This window comes from Biomphalaria glabrata, chromosome 11 (assembly GCF_947242115.1).
Source record: "Biomphalaria glabrata chromosome 11, xgBioGlab47.1, whole genome shotgun sequence".
NCBI classification, from domain to species: domain Eukaryota; kingdom Metazoa; phylum Mollusca; class Gastropoda; family Planorbidae; genus Biomphalaria; species Biomphalaria glabrata.
This window is the reverse complement of record NC_074721.1, coordinates 30,546,458-30,564,161: the sequence shown is the minus strand read 5'-3', so window position 1 is coordinate 30,564,161 and position 17,704 is coordinate 30,546,458. Positions and strand designations below refer to the sequence as shown.

General features: G+C 32.3%; 1 protein-coding gene across 3 annotated transcripts; it reads right to left on the bottom strand.

The window, feature by feature from the left end:
• Positions 1-356: 356 nt before the first annotated feature.
• LOC106065671 (xylulose kinase-like) lies at positions 357-17,362 on the bottom strand. Of its 3 annotated transcripts, none has more exons than XM_013224553.2 (18): positions 17,283-17,362; positions 14,431-14,513; positions 14,169-14,319; positions 12,745-12,831; positions 11,821-11,913; positions 11,461-11,562; positions 10,827-10,958; positions 10,607-10,666; positions 10,144-10,225; positions 8,784-8,824; positions 7,501-7,616; positions 6,937-7,052; positions 6,758-6,831; positions 6,560-6,656; positions 5,364-5,422; positions 4,091-4,178; positions 2,066-2,154; positions 357-1,962 (listed from the first exon to the last, which is right to left on the bottom strand). In XM_013224553.2, the coding sequence occupies exons 1-18, from the start codon at positions 17,340-17,342 to the stop codon at positions 1,882-1,884; spliced, it is 1,611 nt and encodes a 536-aa protein (XP_013080007.2). In that variant the 5' UTR covers positions 17,343-17,362; the 3' UTR covers positions 357-1,881. The 3 variants fall into 3 exon arrangements, with proteins under 3 accessions (XP_013080007.2, XP_055859588.1, XP_055859587.1); XM_056003613.1 differs by having other exon boundaries at positions 17,266-17,284; XM_056003612.1 differs by lacking the exon at positions 17,283-17,362 and adding an exon at positions 17,261-17,279.
• Between the last annotated feature and the right edge of the window lie 342 nt (positions 17,363-17,704).

Sequence of the window (17,704 nt, the reverse complement as noted above, 5' to 3'; positions counted from 1 at the left end):
TTGCTTGTATTGACATTTTGTATAGGTTAATGAATGTTTAGCAGTGTTTTAGTGTGAAGTACAAATAAAAACTCATACCTAGATGTTATGATAAATAATAAGTTATGAAATCCCCATAAATAAACAAACTATTAAAAGATCAACCATCAGGGTTTATAAAAAGTTGCTCTTAATTGAGAGGGCTTGAGTCTTGTTAGAGCATACACATTTTAAAAACAAGAATTGTGTTGAAGAGCTTAACTTCAACCCCTTCTCAAATGCGTACTAAAAAGATTGTACAGCACACTGAATATATATAGTAACCTTTTGATGTCTTCTATTTCATGTAAAAGTGTAGATGAATAAAAAAAAACAAGTGAAAACAAAATATTTTATTCTAGTTTCTGTTTAAATATTTCAAGAATACAAAGACTAGCAATGGGTAAAACAAGATTAAAAAATCAAATCATCAAAGAGGGGGTGGGGATTTCAATTATTTTAAGCAACATTGATAAATAAATACAAATGCTATCACATTCACAGCTAGTAAAATCAAATTTACTGCTGGATCACATGGCAGTAAGACATTAAAGCTTCATCAAATGAGTAAAATAAAATGTAAATTATAATATTGATATACCGGTACTGAGATTTAAAATGGGTTAGTTTATCATAAATATATTCAACCACATTAAAGCAGTAAGAATAGATCAACTTTTAATTTACAAATGTAAGTGCTTCTTTTCAAATATAATTAGGAAACAAGAAAAACATGTTTAAAAAGTATTTTAAATAAAAAAGAACAAAGCTTATATAGGTGTAATTGTATCAATTAGTTTGGATCAGTCATGTAATTATTTATATGATTGACCTAGATATATAAATCTGAGTGATTAGAATATTTTTTACCAGCAGTTTTTGTTTTCAGTTTTCTCAATGTGCTATGATTCTATCACTTATCTGGACCAGTTGGGGAAGGGAGTATCTTGGTAAATGTTTACATGATCATCTTTTTAAATACATTATAAGAAATGTTCTCTAAGTGTTCGAGAGTCATCAAGGGGACTAATACAACTTATACCACCACATGTCAAGTATGATTTCTTTCTCATGTTCAAGATACCAAATGAAATAATTAATTACCAATGGTAAATTAACTAATTGGTTAATTTTTTATTTATTTTTGTGTTGTCTTGTAAAAGAAATAACTGCAAAATTTCAGCTTAATCCGAGATTGGGTGTGGAAGAAATTATGTACAACTTTTGCCAGACAGAGTGAGTTGATATTAGCTTTGATTTTCACAAATATTTAGGCTGCCCCTGCAGGACTGTTGAAACCACTAACATCACACATTCAAACCTAACAACAAAAAAACAACAATTATCATTAACAGACACTGTAGAAGAAAAATGAGGATCTTTGTCAAATTCTTTGGTCTTCTTATTGTGGATTTGAAAATGCAGGTTTTCATACTTTTTCATACAATGTATACTTAATTTACCAAACAACTGTATACAGCTTAGAAGACAAAAATTAATTCCACTTATTGTGATCAATATGATGATAGTGGACTCAACTACACTACACAGTAGGACTACCTAACATTAACATTTAAGAAAAGTTTTGATTAAAAAAAATGCTATGCAAGACAGCAAATACCTGTATTAATTTAAATAATTCTTAGTCTATAATAATGTAACTTCATAATACTTCTATTAATGTAACTTGCTAATGAGTTTAAAAATCCACAGTGTATAATTAAAATATGGATATATCTATTAAAAGTATTCTTTTAAAATAAAAATGTTTCTTTGGAAAAAAAAACACAACAAAACAGATTTGAAGCACAATGTAAATTGAGCAAGTCTTGAAAATTTGTCAGAAAAAAAAAAGTGGAACGTTTAGGATTTACTTCCTAGGATTTGATTGGCTTGTAGTTTTCTTTCAAAGTCTGTGTAGCGTTCACACAAGCTCAGATAGATCTGTTGACAGTAAATATATGTCAAAAGGTTTAAAATTATAGGTATTTGTTGATAATAGCCAGCTGCTAAAATGAATATTTAATAGTCTATAAACAGTTCTTACATCACTGCTACAATCAGGGGAAGCAATCAACAGTGGTGGTTGGGTTTCTTTAGCTACTTCTGAGAATGAAACATCTGGCCCTAGAGAAGCTGCAAAATAAACGTTTTTATTTTTACTGTAACACCGTACCAAAAAACTATACATGTACAAGTTATTTTTAACAAGTTTACACCTAATTTATTTACAAGTGAAAGTTTTTCCTTATATATAAATAAAGTATGAATAGAATATGAGTAGTAGATGAGAGTATCTTTTGCCCTTATATGGACTCTGATGGACAAACAAATGTATTGTGATATATTCAACAGCATTTGTTAAATTAATAACTAAGTTTTCTTTGGCACAGACTGCAAAAAGAGCTTACAGCTCAGCAGCAAAAAGCTGGCTAGAAGAATAACCTCTTAAGATTTATTTGTTCAGATCCAAGAAATTTAAGATGAAGGAAAATTGCAAACATTACATGCCTACAACAGAAATAAATCCAATACATATTACATTAGTAATATAAAAATAGTACATACTTTTATATCAATATTAGATTTTAAAGTATTATTTTGGTATTTTCTTTTTGTGTGTGTGTGTATAGTTCATGCAATCTATTTCTTGGTACTCATTGTATTTAATTAATAAGGTCAAATTATTGTGCCATACACGTTCACACTCTTAATATAAACCAAAGGAAATAAATGCAATGGATCTTGATCAGATTTTTCAGAATGACCATGCAGTTGCTATTATTAATTTGATTAAAACATTTTAAGCAGTCTTCACACAATTAGGTTTGTGCACACATAGAATAAATAAAGTTACCAAAGAACAGAGAATCTTTTTGTTTACTGTAATCTAAACCAAAACATCATAAGAAAGTTATAAGCTATTACTATTAGTAATGCAATGGCTTAAAATGAAACCCTTTTAACTCATTAATTATTAGGCAAACACTCAACAACACAAATATCTTTTGCATATATATAGTAAGTTTACAATTCTGAAAGTTTAAAGTAAATAATTTTTTTTACATAAACAATCCCATATTATCTCTAGAGACTAATCAACAATCCCATATTATCTCTAGAGACTAAAAAAAAATTATTTAGTTTTAAGCAAATTTTGTATGAAGGCTTCATTTTAAATCAAAGAGTGTATCTGGGGCAAACTTTTTGTAATCTAAATTACTACATCTAGTTAACACCTTAAGCCTGGTGCAGTGCCCAATACTATTTAGTTAGAAACAGAGAGATGCTTGGAATTTTATACTGTTTCCATTGAGTAATTATTCATCTTACTTTTGCTTATATCAAGCTTTCATCTAAAAGATGTCAATAGCCAGATAAAGCCCTATTTTAGGCTTAAATTATGTATATATGTATGTATGTGTATGTGTGATTTTGACTACTCAATAACTGCACTCCATAAAAACAACAATTCGCCCCAAACTTCACTGTCAGTTAGCTTAAGTTTTAGTATATTTTTTTTTATATATTGCTTAACTAAACTATGTTCTAAGTCAATTGGGTGAACATTTTAATTACCAGTACAGTAATAAAAACAATTAAACAATAATGAAGAGTACTTTAAGCTGCACTACAAATATTTAGACACATTAGAAAAAGCTCTCAAACTAGACTGTTGCAGCAATTGGATGAATTTTATCATACTTTGTTTAACTATGTTAAAAGGTCATACCAGGCCTTCTGCCTCATTCAACCATAGATATGTAAATTATTTACCATAAGTGACCACTAAGTTTTTCAAAACCTAGGGCTCCTAGCCACTGGAAGATAAGTATATTCTTCTTTGTTTCAGTGTCTCCTGTAATACATTGAGTCCTAAATAGCAAACTCTGCCAATGTGGAGTGTCACCAGAGAATGCTGCTGAATACTGCATTTGTTATCAAAAGGCCTGAACAAGACACTGACCCCAAACCACACCTAATAAAAGCAAACTATATGGAGAGCTCCCTCATTTGGAAACCATATCATATATTGGACTATTCATGTGAACACTCCAACATAATAACTTACTATGTTTAGCCCTCAGTGCACAACCCAAGCAGGCCGAGTTTGGGACATCTTTAACATACACAGGGGAGTTAAATACATCTGCAAGAACCTGAAACAAAGAAAGTAGGAAATCACATTTATTTTCATATTAAAATTTGTGTTCAGGATCTACAAATATCATCAAGAAGTCATATGAGGGGATGACTTGCAGAGTCACTCCTGAAGTCCAAACAGGAGTGAGACAAGGCTGTTTACTCTCTCCCTTCTTGTTTCTACTACCCATAGATTGGGTCTTGAAGACAGCAACAGACCAGAAGTGGAACGGTATACAGTGGACAGTGTGGAAACAACTAGATGATCTTGACTTTGCAGATGACTTGGTTCTTCTTTCTCACACACAGCAGCAGATGTAGGAAAAGATAAATGTTGTTGCAGACAATTCAGCTAGAATGGGTCTTACCATAAACAGAAGGAAGAGTAAGGTGTTCAAGATAAAGGCATCCAACAATACACCCATTACAGTCCAAGGTGAGGCGCTGGAAGAGGTGGAAAGCTTCACCTATCTCGGCAGTATCATAGACCACCATGGAGGAACAGATGCAGATATCAGAACCCGCATTGGTAAAGCTCGAGCAGCCTTCCATCAGCTGAAAAACACCTGGGATCTAGGGAAATAAGCACCACCACCAAGATCAGGCTCTTTAACACCTTTGTTAAGCCGATACTGCTTTATGGAGCAGAGACCTGGAGAACCACCATCACCACCATGAAAAAAATCTAGGTATTCATCAATACCTGCCTGAGGAAGATTCTTATGATCCGCTGGCCAGACAAAATCTTGAATGAGGAACTGTGGTAAAGAACAAAGCAGCATCCCATTGAAGTAGATATCCTTCAGAGAAGCTGAATATGTATAGGTCACACCCTTTGCAAGTCTGCCTCCAACATAACAAGGCAAGCCCTAACCTGGAACCCCTAAGGAAAGAGGAAGAGGGAACGGCCCAGGAATACATGGCGCCGTGATTTGGAAGCAGATGCCAAGCAAATGGGCAAGACATGGGGACAGTTAGAGAGGCTCGCCCAGAACAGAGATGCCTGGAGGAAGCTGATTGGTGGCCTATGCCCCAGGAGGGACCACAGGCTGAGATGAGATGATGTTCAGGATCTGGAGGTCTATAATGTCTGCTGAGGTTAAGTAACAACTTTTTATGGCTAATAGTTGTGGTCAGCACAGCCACCAGCATTTAAAAAAAAAACAACTTAACAAAATTTTTACAGAGAAAGGTTTCCTTACCTGCAGAATTTCTTTATTTTTAGATCCTCCACCTGTGGCTATGATTCTGGTACTGGGGCCTAGAGTAATGCAAATATAAAATTTTATCACATGACAAATATAGTCAATTATAGGGAACACCTATGTATTTGAATACATTAACAGACCTGCCTACCAAAAAAAGTCCAAATGTGTAACGCTGTTGGTCAAAATGCGTATTTTGGCACCAGAATGTGTAACACTTACACGATCCACTATTTTGTCATATATATATATAATATTAGATCTAGATGTCATGATTAGATCTACAATCTAAATCTAGATCAATACGACAATAGAGATGATATCTAGCCTAGATCTGGATCTATGTCAATATAATGAATATAATCTTCTCTAGATCTGGGCTCAAGAGTGTTACCGATGCTGTGGATCCGCTACAAACATAGATCTAGGTCTACTCCAAACTTTCGTAGGCCTATCTTCATCTTTGATCTATTCTATACTAAGACTAAGAATCTAGTCTAGATCTAGACTCTAGACTAGATGGTAGTAGATGTTATCGATCTAGAATAATCTAGATCTTGTCAATCTAAATCATACTACAACTAAATTGGATCTAGATTGTAGAGTAATGTAGAGAATCATGACATAACGTAATGACTAGCTAGACTCTAGCTAGATCTATTCCTGTATAACAAGTTTTCTAGATTCTAGATCTAGAATCCAGATCTAGATCTAGACTAGATATCTACAATGTCACTCAATGTGTTTTGAATCGATAGCACTTCGATATTTTTTCTATACAAATGAATACGGGAATCAGGGATTCAACATAATTAATTTCTACTAATGAACTTACAAAAAAAAAAAGTCACGTTGGTGTATCAGATAACTGACGGTACCAACCCGCTACTCCCTCACTCTCGCGTTCTTCATTTCTAGACTAAATCTAATTGCTATTAAGAACCAATCAACGTATAGATCTGGACACAATGTGTTCCCCCACCTTTTCTGTTCCCCCCCCCCCCAACAGGATGGCTTAGTATGACCTCCGTGACCGCTCGTAAGCTAGTCAAGAGAGGGGGAAAAAAAGGATACGAAATGCGTAACGCGACGGGTTAAATGCGTATTTGCGTACTGACGATCATTTTTGGGAGATTTTGCGTAATGAATACGCATTTTGCGTAACGGTAGGCAGGTCTGCATTAAGATCTCACCTAGATGACAGCCAACCTTTTCAGCATAAACTCTCCTTGCAACAAACTGGCCTTCAATGACTGCTCGAACTTCAATTTCTGGTGGAAACATGGCAACCTTTAAACAAAATTTTTGAAAACTTAAACAGAGAACTTCAATAGTAGTTCTTTAATAACAAATCAAATAAAAAAATGGGATGTTACAAAAACAGTGCTAACCTCTTTTCCCTCAGAGTCAAACCTAAATATACCTTGAGCAGTGGGTTGTATCTCCATAATGTCAAAATAAATACCTTTAACAAAATCATAAGAAATAGTATTTGTGTAAGTTGATAATCTAAAAACTACATTTTAATTTTCAAAACTTCTATTTTACTATTGAAACAAAAAATATTTACCTAAATTTCCATTATTGCCTTGTGATGTTTTTTGTAAGATTTCACTAAAAATTTCCCATGATCCTCCAGCATATTGATCTCTAATTCTTTCTCTAGTAAGTGATCCATTTTTAAAGCTTATAATTGGCAAGAAATTCATGAAAGTTAATAACAAAATAAACAGAGGTCATTATGATGTTATGAATTGTGGATATACCAGAAATGTCAACTTTGAATGGTTACAAGCCATGATAGCTAATTGTTTACAGCAAAAGGTTTCTGTGAATTTGCTAATTCTTACTAGAACAGGTCAAGAGATTAGTGACATAGAAATGACTAAAAGTATAACAGGGAGGACTTGGAGATTTAATTTTCTCGATCATATTCAAAAAGTGAAATAAAATTAGAAAAGAAGAGCAAATAAGAAATGAAGATAAATAAAAAGAATGTCATTCTCAAAGTAATGCTCAGTTGGTATTTCGTTAATCACTGTCTGAATCATATGTGTTGAAGATGGCTATATGACAATTAACTAATACTTTAGGTTGATCAAGGAAATAAAGCTGACAATGTGATCTGACTTACCAAGTGAGAGACATAAAGTCCTTTTTGTTAAGTGGGTTGGCAAAGATGTGTCCAGACAGTCCTGGCGTGGGGTGAGAGAGCCACAGAAAGACTGTATCGCTTGTACCCAAACTGACCTTTTTAAACACACATACAAATAATAATTCTGCCAAAGCAGAAATAAAAAGGACTTGTTATTAATTATGTATTATTAAAAAAAGGGTGTTATTGGACTCAACTTTATTATATATTTAAGTAACCGAGTAACAACAAGAGAAAATGAACCAGAGTCAACTGTGGCATAAAAATAAATGAAAATTTGTAGAAGTTATTATGCATTAAGTGTAGAGTTAATAAATTTAAGGTTATTTCCACTCAATGTTGGAAATATGATTGCTAAGTATGAAATAGGAGATTAAGTAAAACAAATAAATTAATCAGTCACTAAGCTGTATTGTAGTTAGACAAATTATAAAAGTTACAAATACATTAAAGCCATTGCTTTTGCATCTTTTAAGGTAAAAATAGTTAGCTGCCAAAGATAGCAAACAAACAGATTGAACAAATAAAAAAATAAAAATAGGCCCTACAGTATAATGATTATATTGTATATTTATTAAGTCCTTTTATTTATTAGAGTAATGTTGGATTTGTTAGCTCAAATACACTATTATAAAACTAATTTCCATTGTGTTAATATAAATTTTAGTTATTATTAAAACTAGATAATTATATTACTCAGCTCATTCTTTGCAAGCTTATAACAAAGAGATGCTAACATTCAACTACACATTTATAATAATAATAATAATAATCTTTATTGTCCGTATGGAAATTTGTCTTACAATTTGTGCATAATTACACCAAACTATAACTATAAGAAACCAAAGTGTACATTCACACCAGACTCACTCATAATTTACATGTGACAAAGTTTATACCAGATTGTTCTTATTTAATGATTTGATTGCCAGGGGAACAAAAGAGTGTTTGTGTCTGTTTGTCTTTGCTATTGGTGTCTTGTATCTCTTTTGTGATGGTAAAATCACAAAATCCTGACACAAAGGGTGATTCTTTATTTTGATTGTTTATAACTATTTCTAAGTGAATTCAAACATTTTTGAATTAAGCATTTATGTATTATGTACATATCAAATTTGTTTTATTTATAATTAAGTTAGCTCAAAACTATTTATTAAATTAATAATGATTGCATAGTAATAGATCTTTTCTGCGATTATGACAACAAATTCATTTTTTATGATAAAAAATATATGTATAGTGGAGTGTGTGTATCTACTTACAATAACATCATCTTGTTCTGGGGCTAATCCAGCAAGTGAAGCTAAAAATACAATTCAGTATTACACAATGAGGCATTATTAATTCTAAAATAAAATAGTGATCTAGTAAGCAACCATTTAAAAATACTAACAAGAAAAGCATACAGAATTTTGTGACAAATGTAGCAAATACACCTGAAAAAATGGCTTATAATTGCAATTAGTAAAGTTTTTTTTTTTTAAATAATTTCCTGTCACAAGGATACAGAGGTATACCCAAACTACTAATTTAAAGAAAATCAATATAACTAGTGTTAGACACTTAGTATAGAGTTGATGGACTTTGAACGTGACATTTAGTGAACTCACTGATAGTAGGGTTTAGCTTGTCTATGTTATTATTCTTCAGTTGGTGTTAGGAGTTCAATTGGACAACATCCTATTACAGAGACTCAACTGTGTCCTTTATATACTAGACTTCATTCAAGTGTCTAACGGTCTGGACTTAGTCTTTTCAACTTGTTAATGTGTAGGCTTTGTACTTTTTAAACACATCTAATATGCCCACACAAGAAACTCAAACACATCCTGATTAATCTGTCAAAGTCAGACAGCCATCATACAACTACAAGATCAAAGCCTATCACAATAGCTACTAAAACTTAAATTAATGTTACAAAACGTGAAATGTAAAAAAAAAAAAGACTTTGCCTTTTTCCTATATAAGGAACAAATACTTATGAACTAAACATTAGCAAACAAAATGATTTTAAACATTGTTAATTTTATAGTTTTCTTTGATAAAAATCTATCTTGGCTAATGATACCCCCCCCCCTTTTCCCCAATTTTAAAAAATATATTTATTACATTGAGATTCAGTCGATACATTTTAAAATTATTTTCAGAAACATTAAAATTTGTAAAAAGTATTTGTAAAACAATTTGCTATAAATAGGGGTTAATTTTTACCCTGAAGAGAATTAAGTTTAACCGACTCTCTCAAGCTCTTTTCACTTTGAACAAAGCTTGCAACTAAAAACTCAAAGTGAAATGCAGGAATATAAAAAGTTTCTAGTCCACTAAACTAAAGATGCAAAGAAAAACAAAAGTGATTTATTTTTGTGATGTGTGGCAGAGTGGCACCAATGGCTTGACTACCTAAATGAGGGGGCCTGACTACAAATCCTGAAGAAAACAAATGAAGCCCCTTAGTTTGATATTCAACTCAAGCTGAGCAACTTAAACCAGTTTTGCAAACTTTCAGAGACCAACATATCCACACAAAAAAAAATGCATGTGAGGGCACTAACATAAAGAAGTTAATAATAACAATTATAATATTTTATTTTTGTTCAATTTAGCTATAAAAACATAGTTTACCAGGGTTGTCTCCCACAAATGCAGCCACAATGCACTCAGGATTAAAGCCATACCTTGAAACTAAAAAGTTAGACACAGTTCCCTGAAACATAAAATATTATTTAATAAAATGATTTTACACTTAAATAACTTTTTAAAAAATAATATAACAAAGACTTAGCCCAAAACAGCAGTCCACATTGACATAAATTTATTACCACTTTTACATTATATAAAATAATAATATTATTGAAATTATAAAAGAATAAAACAACGAGTCAGTAATGGTCATTAAGTCCACATTTAGAATTACAATGAAACCACATAGCACTAATTTTTCTACTAACATGACACTAATTCATTCAACTTGTGTGTTAAACATTTGTAGGTATGCCACAAGCCTCTTTTTTATAGTCTGTATCATGGATATGAGCTAATAAATGTTATCAAACTTGCACATAGATTAATTCTCCTCTAAACTTACAATATTTTGTGAAGAATGGACTGGTTCACCAAGCTTGGAAGCTAGATCTGAGCCACAAATCTTTGGTTAAAAAAACAAATATATAAATAGTATTAATGTACAGCATTCTAATCCTACAAGTTAACTTTATAATTATTACTCAAACTAAAGTAATAGAACAAATTTGTAAAATTATTTTTCAATTATTATAACTAAAACATAAATTATCTATAGTTAGTACCTCTAAACATTTTTCCGACCAACTACGTGTCCATATATCAAGTAAGTTCATTCCAGTTCCATCACTGTGATCAATTGGAGCATAGTCTCCAAGAAACAAACTTGCTGCAAAACTGCTCACTAATGAAATTCTCTATTGGAAAAAAAGTTTTCTTAACAAAAAGCAGTTTTATTTATTTTTCAAAAACAATATCTTTATTTTTAGCGTCTCCAGTAAAGTGAAGCAATTATTTTTTCCTCCCATCTGCCTGTGCATCTGATTGGGTCTTTAAAAGGAAATCCTATGTCAAGCTGGGAGTTGACCACTTAGTGAGGTTGTGACAAAGCATTGCATAAGGTTTGCGGGACATGTTCTCTGACAAAATGAATTAGGGAGAAACAAAAAAGACCTTATGATGAGTGCCATAGGGAACCAAGTTTAAAACAGGTTGACTCTATTCCTTAAAAGAGTTATTTTCCTAATGGCAGGTCCTTTATGGTTGTGATGGTATATAGAAGGAATCCTCTCCCTGCAGTGTAATAAACTTGTGGCTGTTAGGAACCATCTCAAATCATTGGAGAGAAGTCCTAAAAGATGAGGTCTCTCTAAAATGTCAGTAACCTAATAGAAAACAAGAAAATGTGTATGTGCAGACCTCAGTGTTGTCATAAGATTCTCTATTAGTCTGAAATATCTTCATGATTTGGACTCCTGTGAATCTTTCATAAGCCTTGGATCCAGTCACTTGAGCAAGTGTCTATGATAAAACAGTATGAATAAGCTAAAATAGAAATTTACAAGTAAAATAGTAAAGTGAATAAGTTATAACAAAACAATAAAAAAAAAAAAGGAAGCTATTGTCAGCTTATATCTTAAGCAAGATTTATGCTGCAGCATAAATTCACAGAACTACACTAAACAAGCCTATCTAAAATGCATGGGTTTAACTTTTTTCTTCTTTCTGGATGGAACTCAGTAAACATTGAATGCTAAGAACTGTATTTTAAACACTAACCAGTGCACCCCCAATCTTCTCTTCCAGCTCAGCACACTGAGATTTAGTACTGGAGTCCATCCAGACTGGAGAATCTTTGACACTGAAACAATCCTGCAATTTAAAATAAAGGAAGTTGTCAAGTAATTGACAAATTTTGCAAAATATACAGAAAAAAAATAGCATGTTATAAAGAAATATAACGTGTAATCGTTGTATAAGGAATAGATCTAGTTAATTGTGATAGTACTTTGTATCAAAAGAAATACCTCTGTCATTGCATACCCAATGGCTAATCAGGTTGATAAAACACTTTTGGCACAATGATTATTATTTTTGAATATGTTATATAATAAGCATTTAATGAGATAAATCTTTGCTATACGACATCAAAATTACACCAATGATTGTTATTTAATAGTTACTCCGAAAAGATATCATTTAGAAATTTGTTTTTAGACAGTTTTTCCTTCATGTTCCAATTTAACACTATAACAAGAAAAACATTAAAAAATACTTAAAAAAAAACAAAGCTTATATTTAGTGCAATTGTATCAATTAGTTTGGACCAGTCATGTCACTATTTGTACGATTGACCTAGACATATAAATCTGTGCAATAGAAATATTTGTACCAATTGTTTTTGTTTAGCTTTCTCAACTTGCTATGATCCTATCACTTGTCTAGACCAGAAAAATAATTGTGCAAAATTTCAGCTTAATCCGAGACTGAGAGTGGGAGAAATAATGTGTACAAACTTTTTACCATACAGACAGAATGAGTTGATATAAGCTATGTATCATATTGTTTAATCTTTAGATACTAGTATTGCTATAGGTGATGAGTTTAAAAAAAAAAAATTTGAAGAAAGTTTCTTCAAATTAGTATTTTTTTAGACTGTTAAAACAAACATCTGATATTCAAAATAAAAAAAGGATGTGTTACCTGCAACTGATCATATAAAGATCTATCCGGCTGACAATTTTTCAAAATGTCTCTGGATCCTTTCTTCCAATAAACACTCCCATGTTGCTGAAGTCATAATAAAAAAGGGCTACTGCAAGTGCTATATACCAAAATTACTAACATATCTTAAAGGTTTAAAATTAACAACTTTTGCTAGCACATTTTTATTTTAGTACTTACAAAATTCTTCGTTAAGCTAAGAAATGGTCATTTTAGCTTTATGTGGTAACTGCTATTATAAGAATGTAATTCTAAAAAGCAATAAGAAAGATTATCAAAAGTTCAGTTAACTCCTCACAACTATTTAATAAATTCTGGCAGATCAATCTCAATCTTCTTTTCAATCTGGAGTCAAATAAAATATTTACATTTCTAATAAATACTGGGAAAATCTAAACCGTAACCAATATCATTAAATATAGCACATTTTTCAAATGTGTTCTTGTATAAACAAAAACTAAATAATTTTAAACAATATTTAAAGTTGATGTCACAAGCCAATTTGGCAATTGCCAATTGATGTTTATAACAAAAATTTTAGCTGATAAAATATTATCAACTTTTAGAAATTATTTACTTGTTTTATTGTGGCCAAAATTAAAGTTCAGCACATTCCTTAGACGCTATGAGAATGATTTGGAAGCAAAGTGATTGGAAAAACTAAATAAAGGTAGATGAAAATAGATTCAAGGTTCTTTCTTTTTTTTTTTTGTTTAAGCTTGATAAAAGTAGTCATAATGAAACTAGTACATCATTAAATATTGTCATTCAGAGAGATAATTCAACCCCCCCCCCTTTCCAGGGGGATCGGAATTTAGTGACAGATTTTTTGCTTTGATTTTGTTTATTTTAGGTAAGATTTTATTACTAAACCATCACTTGCCCCAGCACAGCCAAGGAGGGTTTTGGATTTAAATAAAAAAATACCTCTTTAATATTAAAAACAAAGCAAATTATACACTCAAAATTCTATGAGTGTAGTCAAATGGGTTTTGAGTTTTAACTCCCCTCCAGTGGAGTTTGAGGCTAAAAAATACCTCTTCAATATAAAAAAAAAAGCAAATTACACACTCTAAAATCTATGAGCGTAGCCAAAGGGGTTTTGAGTTTACCCCCCCCCCCCCATATAGCGGGGTTTGAAGCTAAAAAATACATCCTCAACCCTCCCCCCAAAAAAAAATACTGGCTACACCCATGGAACAAACAATCTGCTAGATCCAATCCACAACATAAGATCTACACAGTTTTAGAGTAGCATCTCAGAAGAGTTGATATAGTGAATTTAGATCTAAATGAGAAAAAGCTCTGACATTTTGAAACTTAAAAGTTGTATTCTTGCATACATAGTTCTAGAATAGCATCTCATATAGTGAATAAGAGTGGAGTGACTATAGATAACTTACTTGACCTGCACCAGAAAGAGCTCTAACATTTTGAAATTTAAAGTTGTCAGCTTTCATACGGTCCAATAAGACATCAAAGGCTTTAACCCACATTCTTGTGGGTGTTGTGATTGTTATGTTATCTTCATGAATGTGGACTCCACCATGAGTGCTGTCAAAGTGAAAAATTAACATTACCTTATTTTTTTTTAACAAATTAAACTCACAAAAAAAAAAGATTCTACATATTTTTTTTACATAAAAAAAAAAAAGAAAGACAAACTTATATTCAGACAAATCTGTATCAAACTGGACATGTTTCTCATAGACAACGTCAAGATTTTCATTTATAGCTAAAACTTTGATCTGAAAATAAATAGATTATTAATCAGTCACACTATGTTATCAAAAAGTTTAAGTCATAGTAGATTAGGTTCTAAATCAAACAAACTATTTCATTAAGTTTATTTTTAGACTGTATTTCTGCAGCACAAGGTTATGGTTATATGCTGATGCCTAGTAATGACAGGTTTATTTAAAACGATGATGGTTTTTCCATAAACTCTAAAAATAGTTTGACGATTTCGACTCAGGACCGGACACAACAAAATGCGACAACACATGTACTGGAAGCTCAAAATTGGAACCAGTGAAATCTGCCCATGTGGAATATCACCAGAGAATGCCGACCACGTCCTCCAAAACTGCTCTCTTTACCAAGAGGCCCGTATAAGACACTGGCCCCAAAACACCCCAATAGAAAGAAATCTATATGGAGAGCTCCCTGATTTGGAAACCACTGCACAGTTCATCTCATGTATTGGTCTAGTCATCTGAACACTCCAACATAACAATGAGAACGAAGAAGAAGTTTGATGTTACAAGTAGTATTAAAAAGACATGGATATTTAGTTTGGAGAGAGAGTGACAACTAGAGTAATAAAAGAGTTAAAATTGAATTGTTTTGTGCATTTATGTAGTGTGTATATTATTAAAGTGATTCCTAGTTCCACAATTAAAGCTTTGCATTTATTTAAAGAAGATTTCGGCTTAAAGTTTATACTTTAATGTTGTATTTCCAACATCGCAATATTGTTTCAGAATTCAGAAGTTGTCTGAAGAAAAGATCTATAATAGGTACAAAACTATAACATCAGAAACACATTGTCTGATCAACACACTCATATCATAACATCAAGACATCCTGGTCATCTGGCACTCTAAATATATATGTTCACATCTGACTCAAACATATCATCACAAATAAATATACATATATATAAATAATAAATAAAAAAATATAGTGCTATTAGAGCATGGAATGGGTTGCCTGAGCTAGCCAGGAAAACCAGTGACTTGGCAGAATTTAGGTCATTGGTTAATGACTAAATGCATGATATGTAGGACATAATCATCTTCTTTTTTGAAGTAATGGCTGTATTATATTTATAAGATAAGAGAGAGAGAGAAAGAGAGAGACCTATCTTAGTAGTTAGTTACTCATGAAACCATAACATTAACAGTATTTCTATTCTAAATTCTAAATATGTAGATTATTGTATTATATGTAGATCTACATCTCTTCTAGAATTCAACATACTATAAATTTAATATTAATATTATACTGGTAACTGGTGCCATGATCATGAATGATATTTTATGACTTTGGTCTTTATTAACTTAGTTTAAGTTTTAGTTTATCGTTCATATATTATAGTTTTATACTCTAGTCTATGACTATGACATCAAATCATCATCTAGTAACTACTATTATGATCTACCTAAGTAATTAGACGTAGAATAATAAATTAAATAAGATTACTAGATAGATTTTAAGTAGATTTACTAGATTATAATAGTATTATGATATAGTATATAGGTCTATATATATAATATTGTTATAAACCTGGTGGTGGCACAGATGGGGGTAGTGGTGTGAGTGTAGTCAGCCGACGCAAATCGCCCCAGGCCAGCGCTAGACGAGCGGTCAACCGTGACGAGTTACGATGGTCAGCCGAGACGAGTGTCAACACGGTGGTTCGGGAAGGATCGACGGCGGTCCGGGAAGGATCGACGTCGTGAACAGAGCTCAGTAGCGTCACGAGAGTTGTAGTTATCTGACCACCTAGAAACGTCGAGCGGCGTTCTGTCCGGTTCGAGAAGGCCAGTAGGGACCCTATATAAGAGCGGAGGTGTCGCAGTCAAGAGGGTTCACGGCAGGGGTTCAGAGCCCGGTTCACTACAGTCCGATCGACTACAGCACAGTTCAGCGGTGTGGGTCTGTATGGAGCATTACGACGGTTCAGTGCGGAGTACTGTCAAGTACAGTTGAGACGGCTGGCGTCTTGATCTTGGTCTGCGATCGAGTCTGACACAACGAGCCTAGTGTGTGAAGTCAGTCCTGAACTGTTGAACCCAGTGCAAGCCCGGAACGAGACGGAGAGGCCAGTGCAAGAGTTGATACGGCGGAACGGTGTTATCGAAGAGATATTTGTACAGCCTTGTGTTACGTGCTGCCAATTGTACAGTATTGGCTGTTATTTGTTGACATTAAACTATTACGTTATTTGGAGCCCTGAGTTGTCAAGTTCTTTCAGTTGGTGGTGTCGTGTGGTGCAGTTTGCCGAGAGCCTGGATAGCGAGATTCGTAACAATATATATATATATATGTATATAATATTTTTTATTAATAATAATATATATTTATTAATTGTAATAGTATATCGTACGGTATAACGGGTATAATTCTATAATTATCGGGTATAAGTTGTATAACTCACTCATATAACTTACTATGTATAGATCTAGAATCTAGTAAAAATCTAGTTAGTATTAGACTATAATTATAATAATTAGAGTATTAGATCTAGATATCTAGTACAAAAGTTACAGTAACGATCTAGATTCTAGATAAGATTCTTAGTGATTCTAGATGAGATCTACATTATTCTACATCTATTCTATCTAGATTCTAGAATCTAGATCTAGATTATATAATATATTAATATATTCTAAGGTGAAGATAAAATTGAAAATTTAATGAAATATTTTATCAAGATCTAGAGTCTATAATATCTAACTATAGTCTATATCTATCTAGATCCTAGATTTACATCACTTTTAAATTGCACTAGCCTGCTGAGTGCTAAAATCAAATCCTAAGTACAAGTTATCAGATTCACACGTTGCTGCCATGTTTAGATTTCTTCGGTCAAAGTTCGGTCAAAGGTCATACTACTGATATCAAGTGAAAAGGCTGTCAAGTTGTCCTATTTTTACTAGGTCTATATACTCTATTCTAACTGTCGACTTGTATAATGAAATCAAAAGAAGCTCATCGTCAACCCCCTATTATGCTCCAAGCAATGTTAAATAATCTTTAAACTAAAATGTTATGACAAAGGCATTTAGGGAGTCATATTTTATAAATTGTTTCCAAGGCTATTCTAATCTTAATTTTGACCTTTCCCTTTAATTGCTCTGGAGAATCTTTTAGAGAAAATGGGTGCAGTTAGTCATCTACTAAATCTACTTCCAAAATTAATCTGACAATACGC

Excerpts from the sequence above, each read along its gene's own strand:
- LOC106065671 (XM_013224553.2), bottom strand. The coding sequence starts at position 17,342 with ATGGCAGCAACGTGTGAATCTGATAACTTGTACTTAGGATTTGATTTT. Across the intron at positions 11,914-12,744 it reads CTTTATATGATCAGTTGCAG|GATTGTTTCAGTGTCAAAGA; the intron begins GTAACACATCCT and ends TTTAAATTGCAG. Across the intron at positions 7,617-8,783 it reads CAGAACAAGATGATGTTATT|GTCAGTTTGGGTACAAGCGA; the intron begins GTAAGTAGATAC and ends GTGTTTAAAAAG.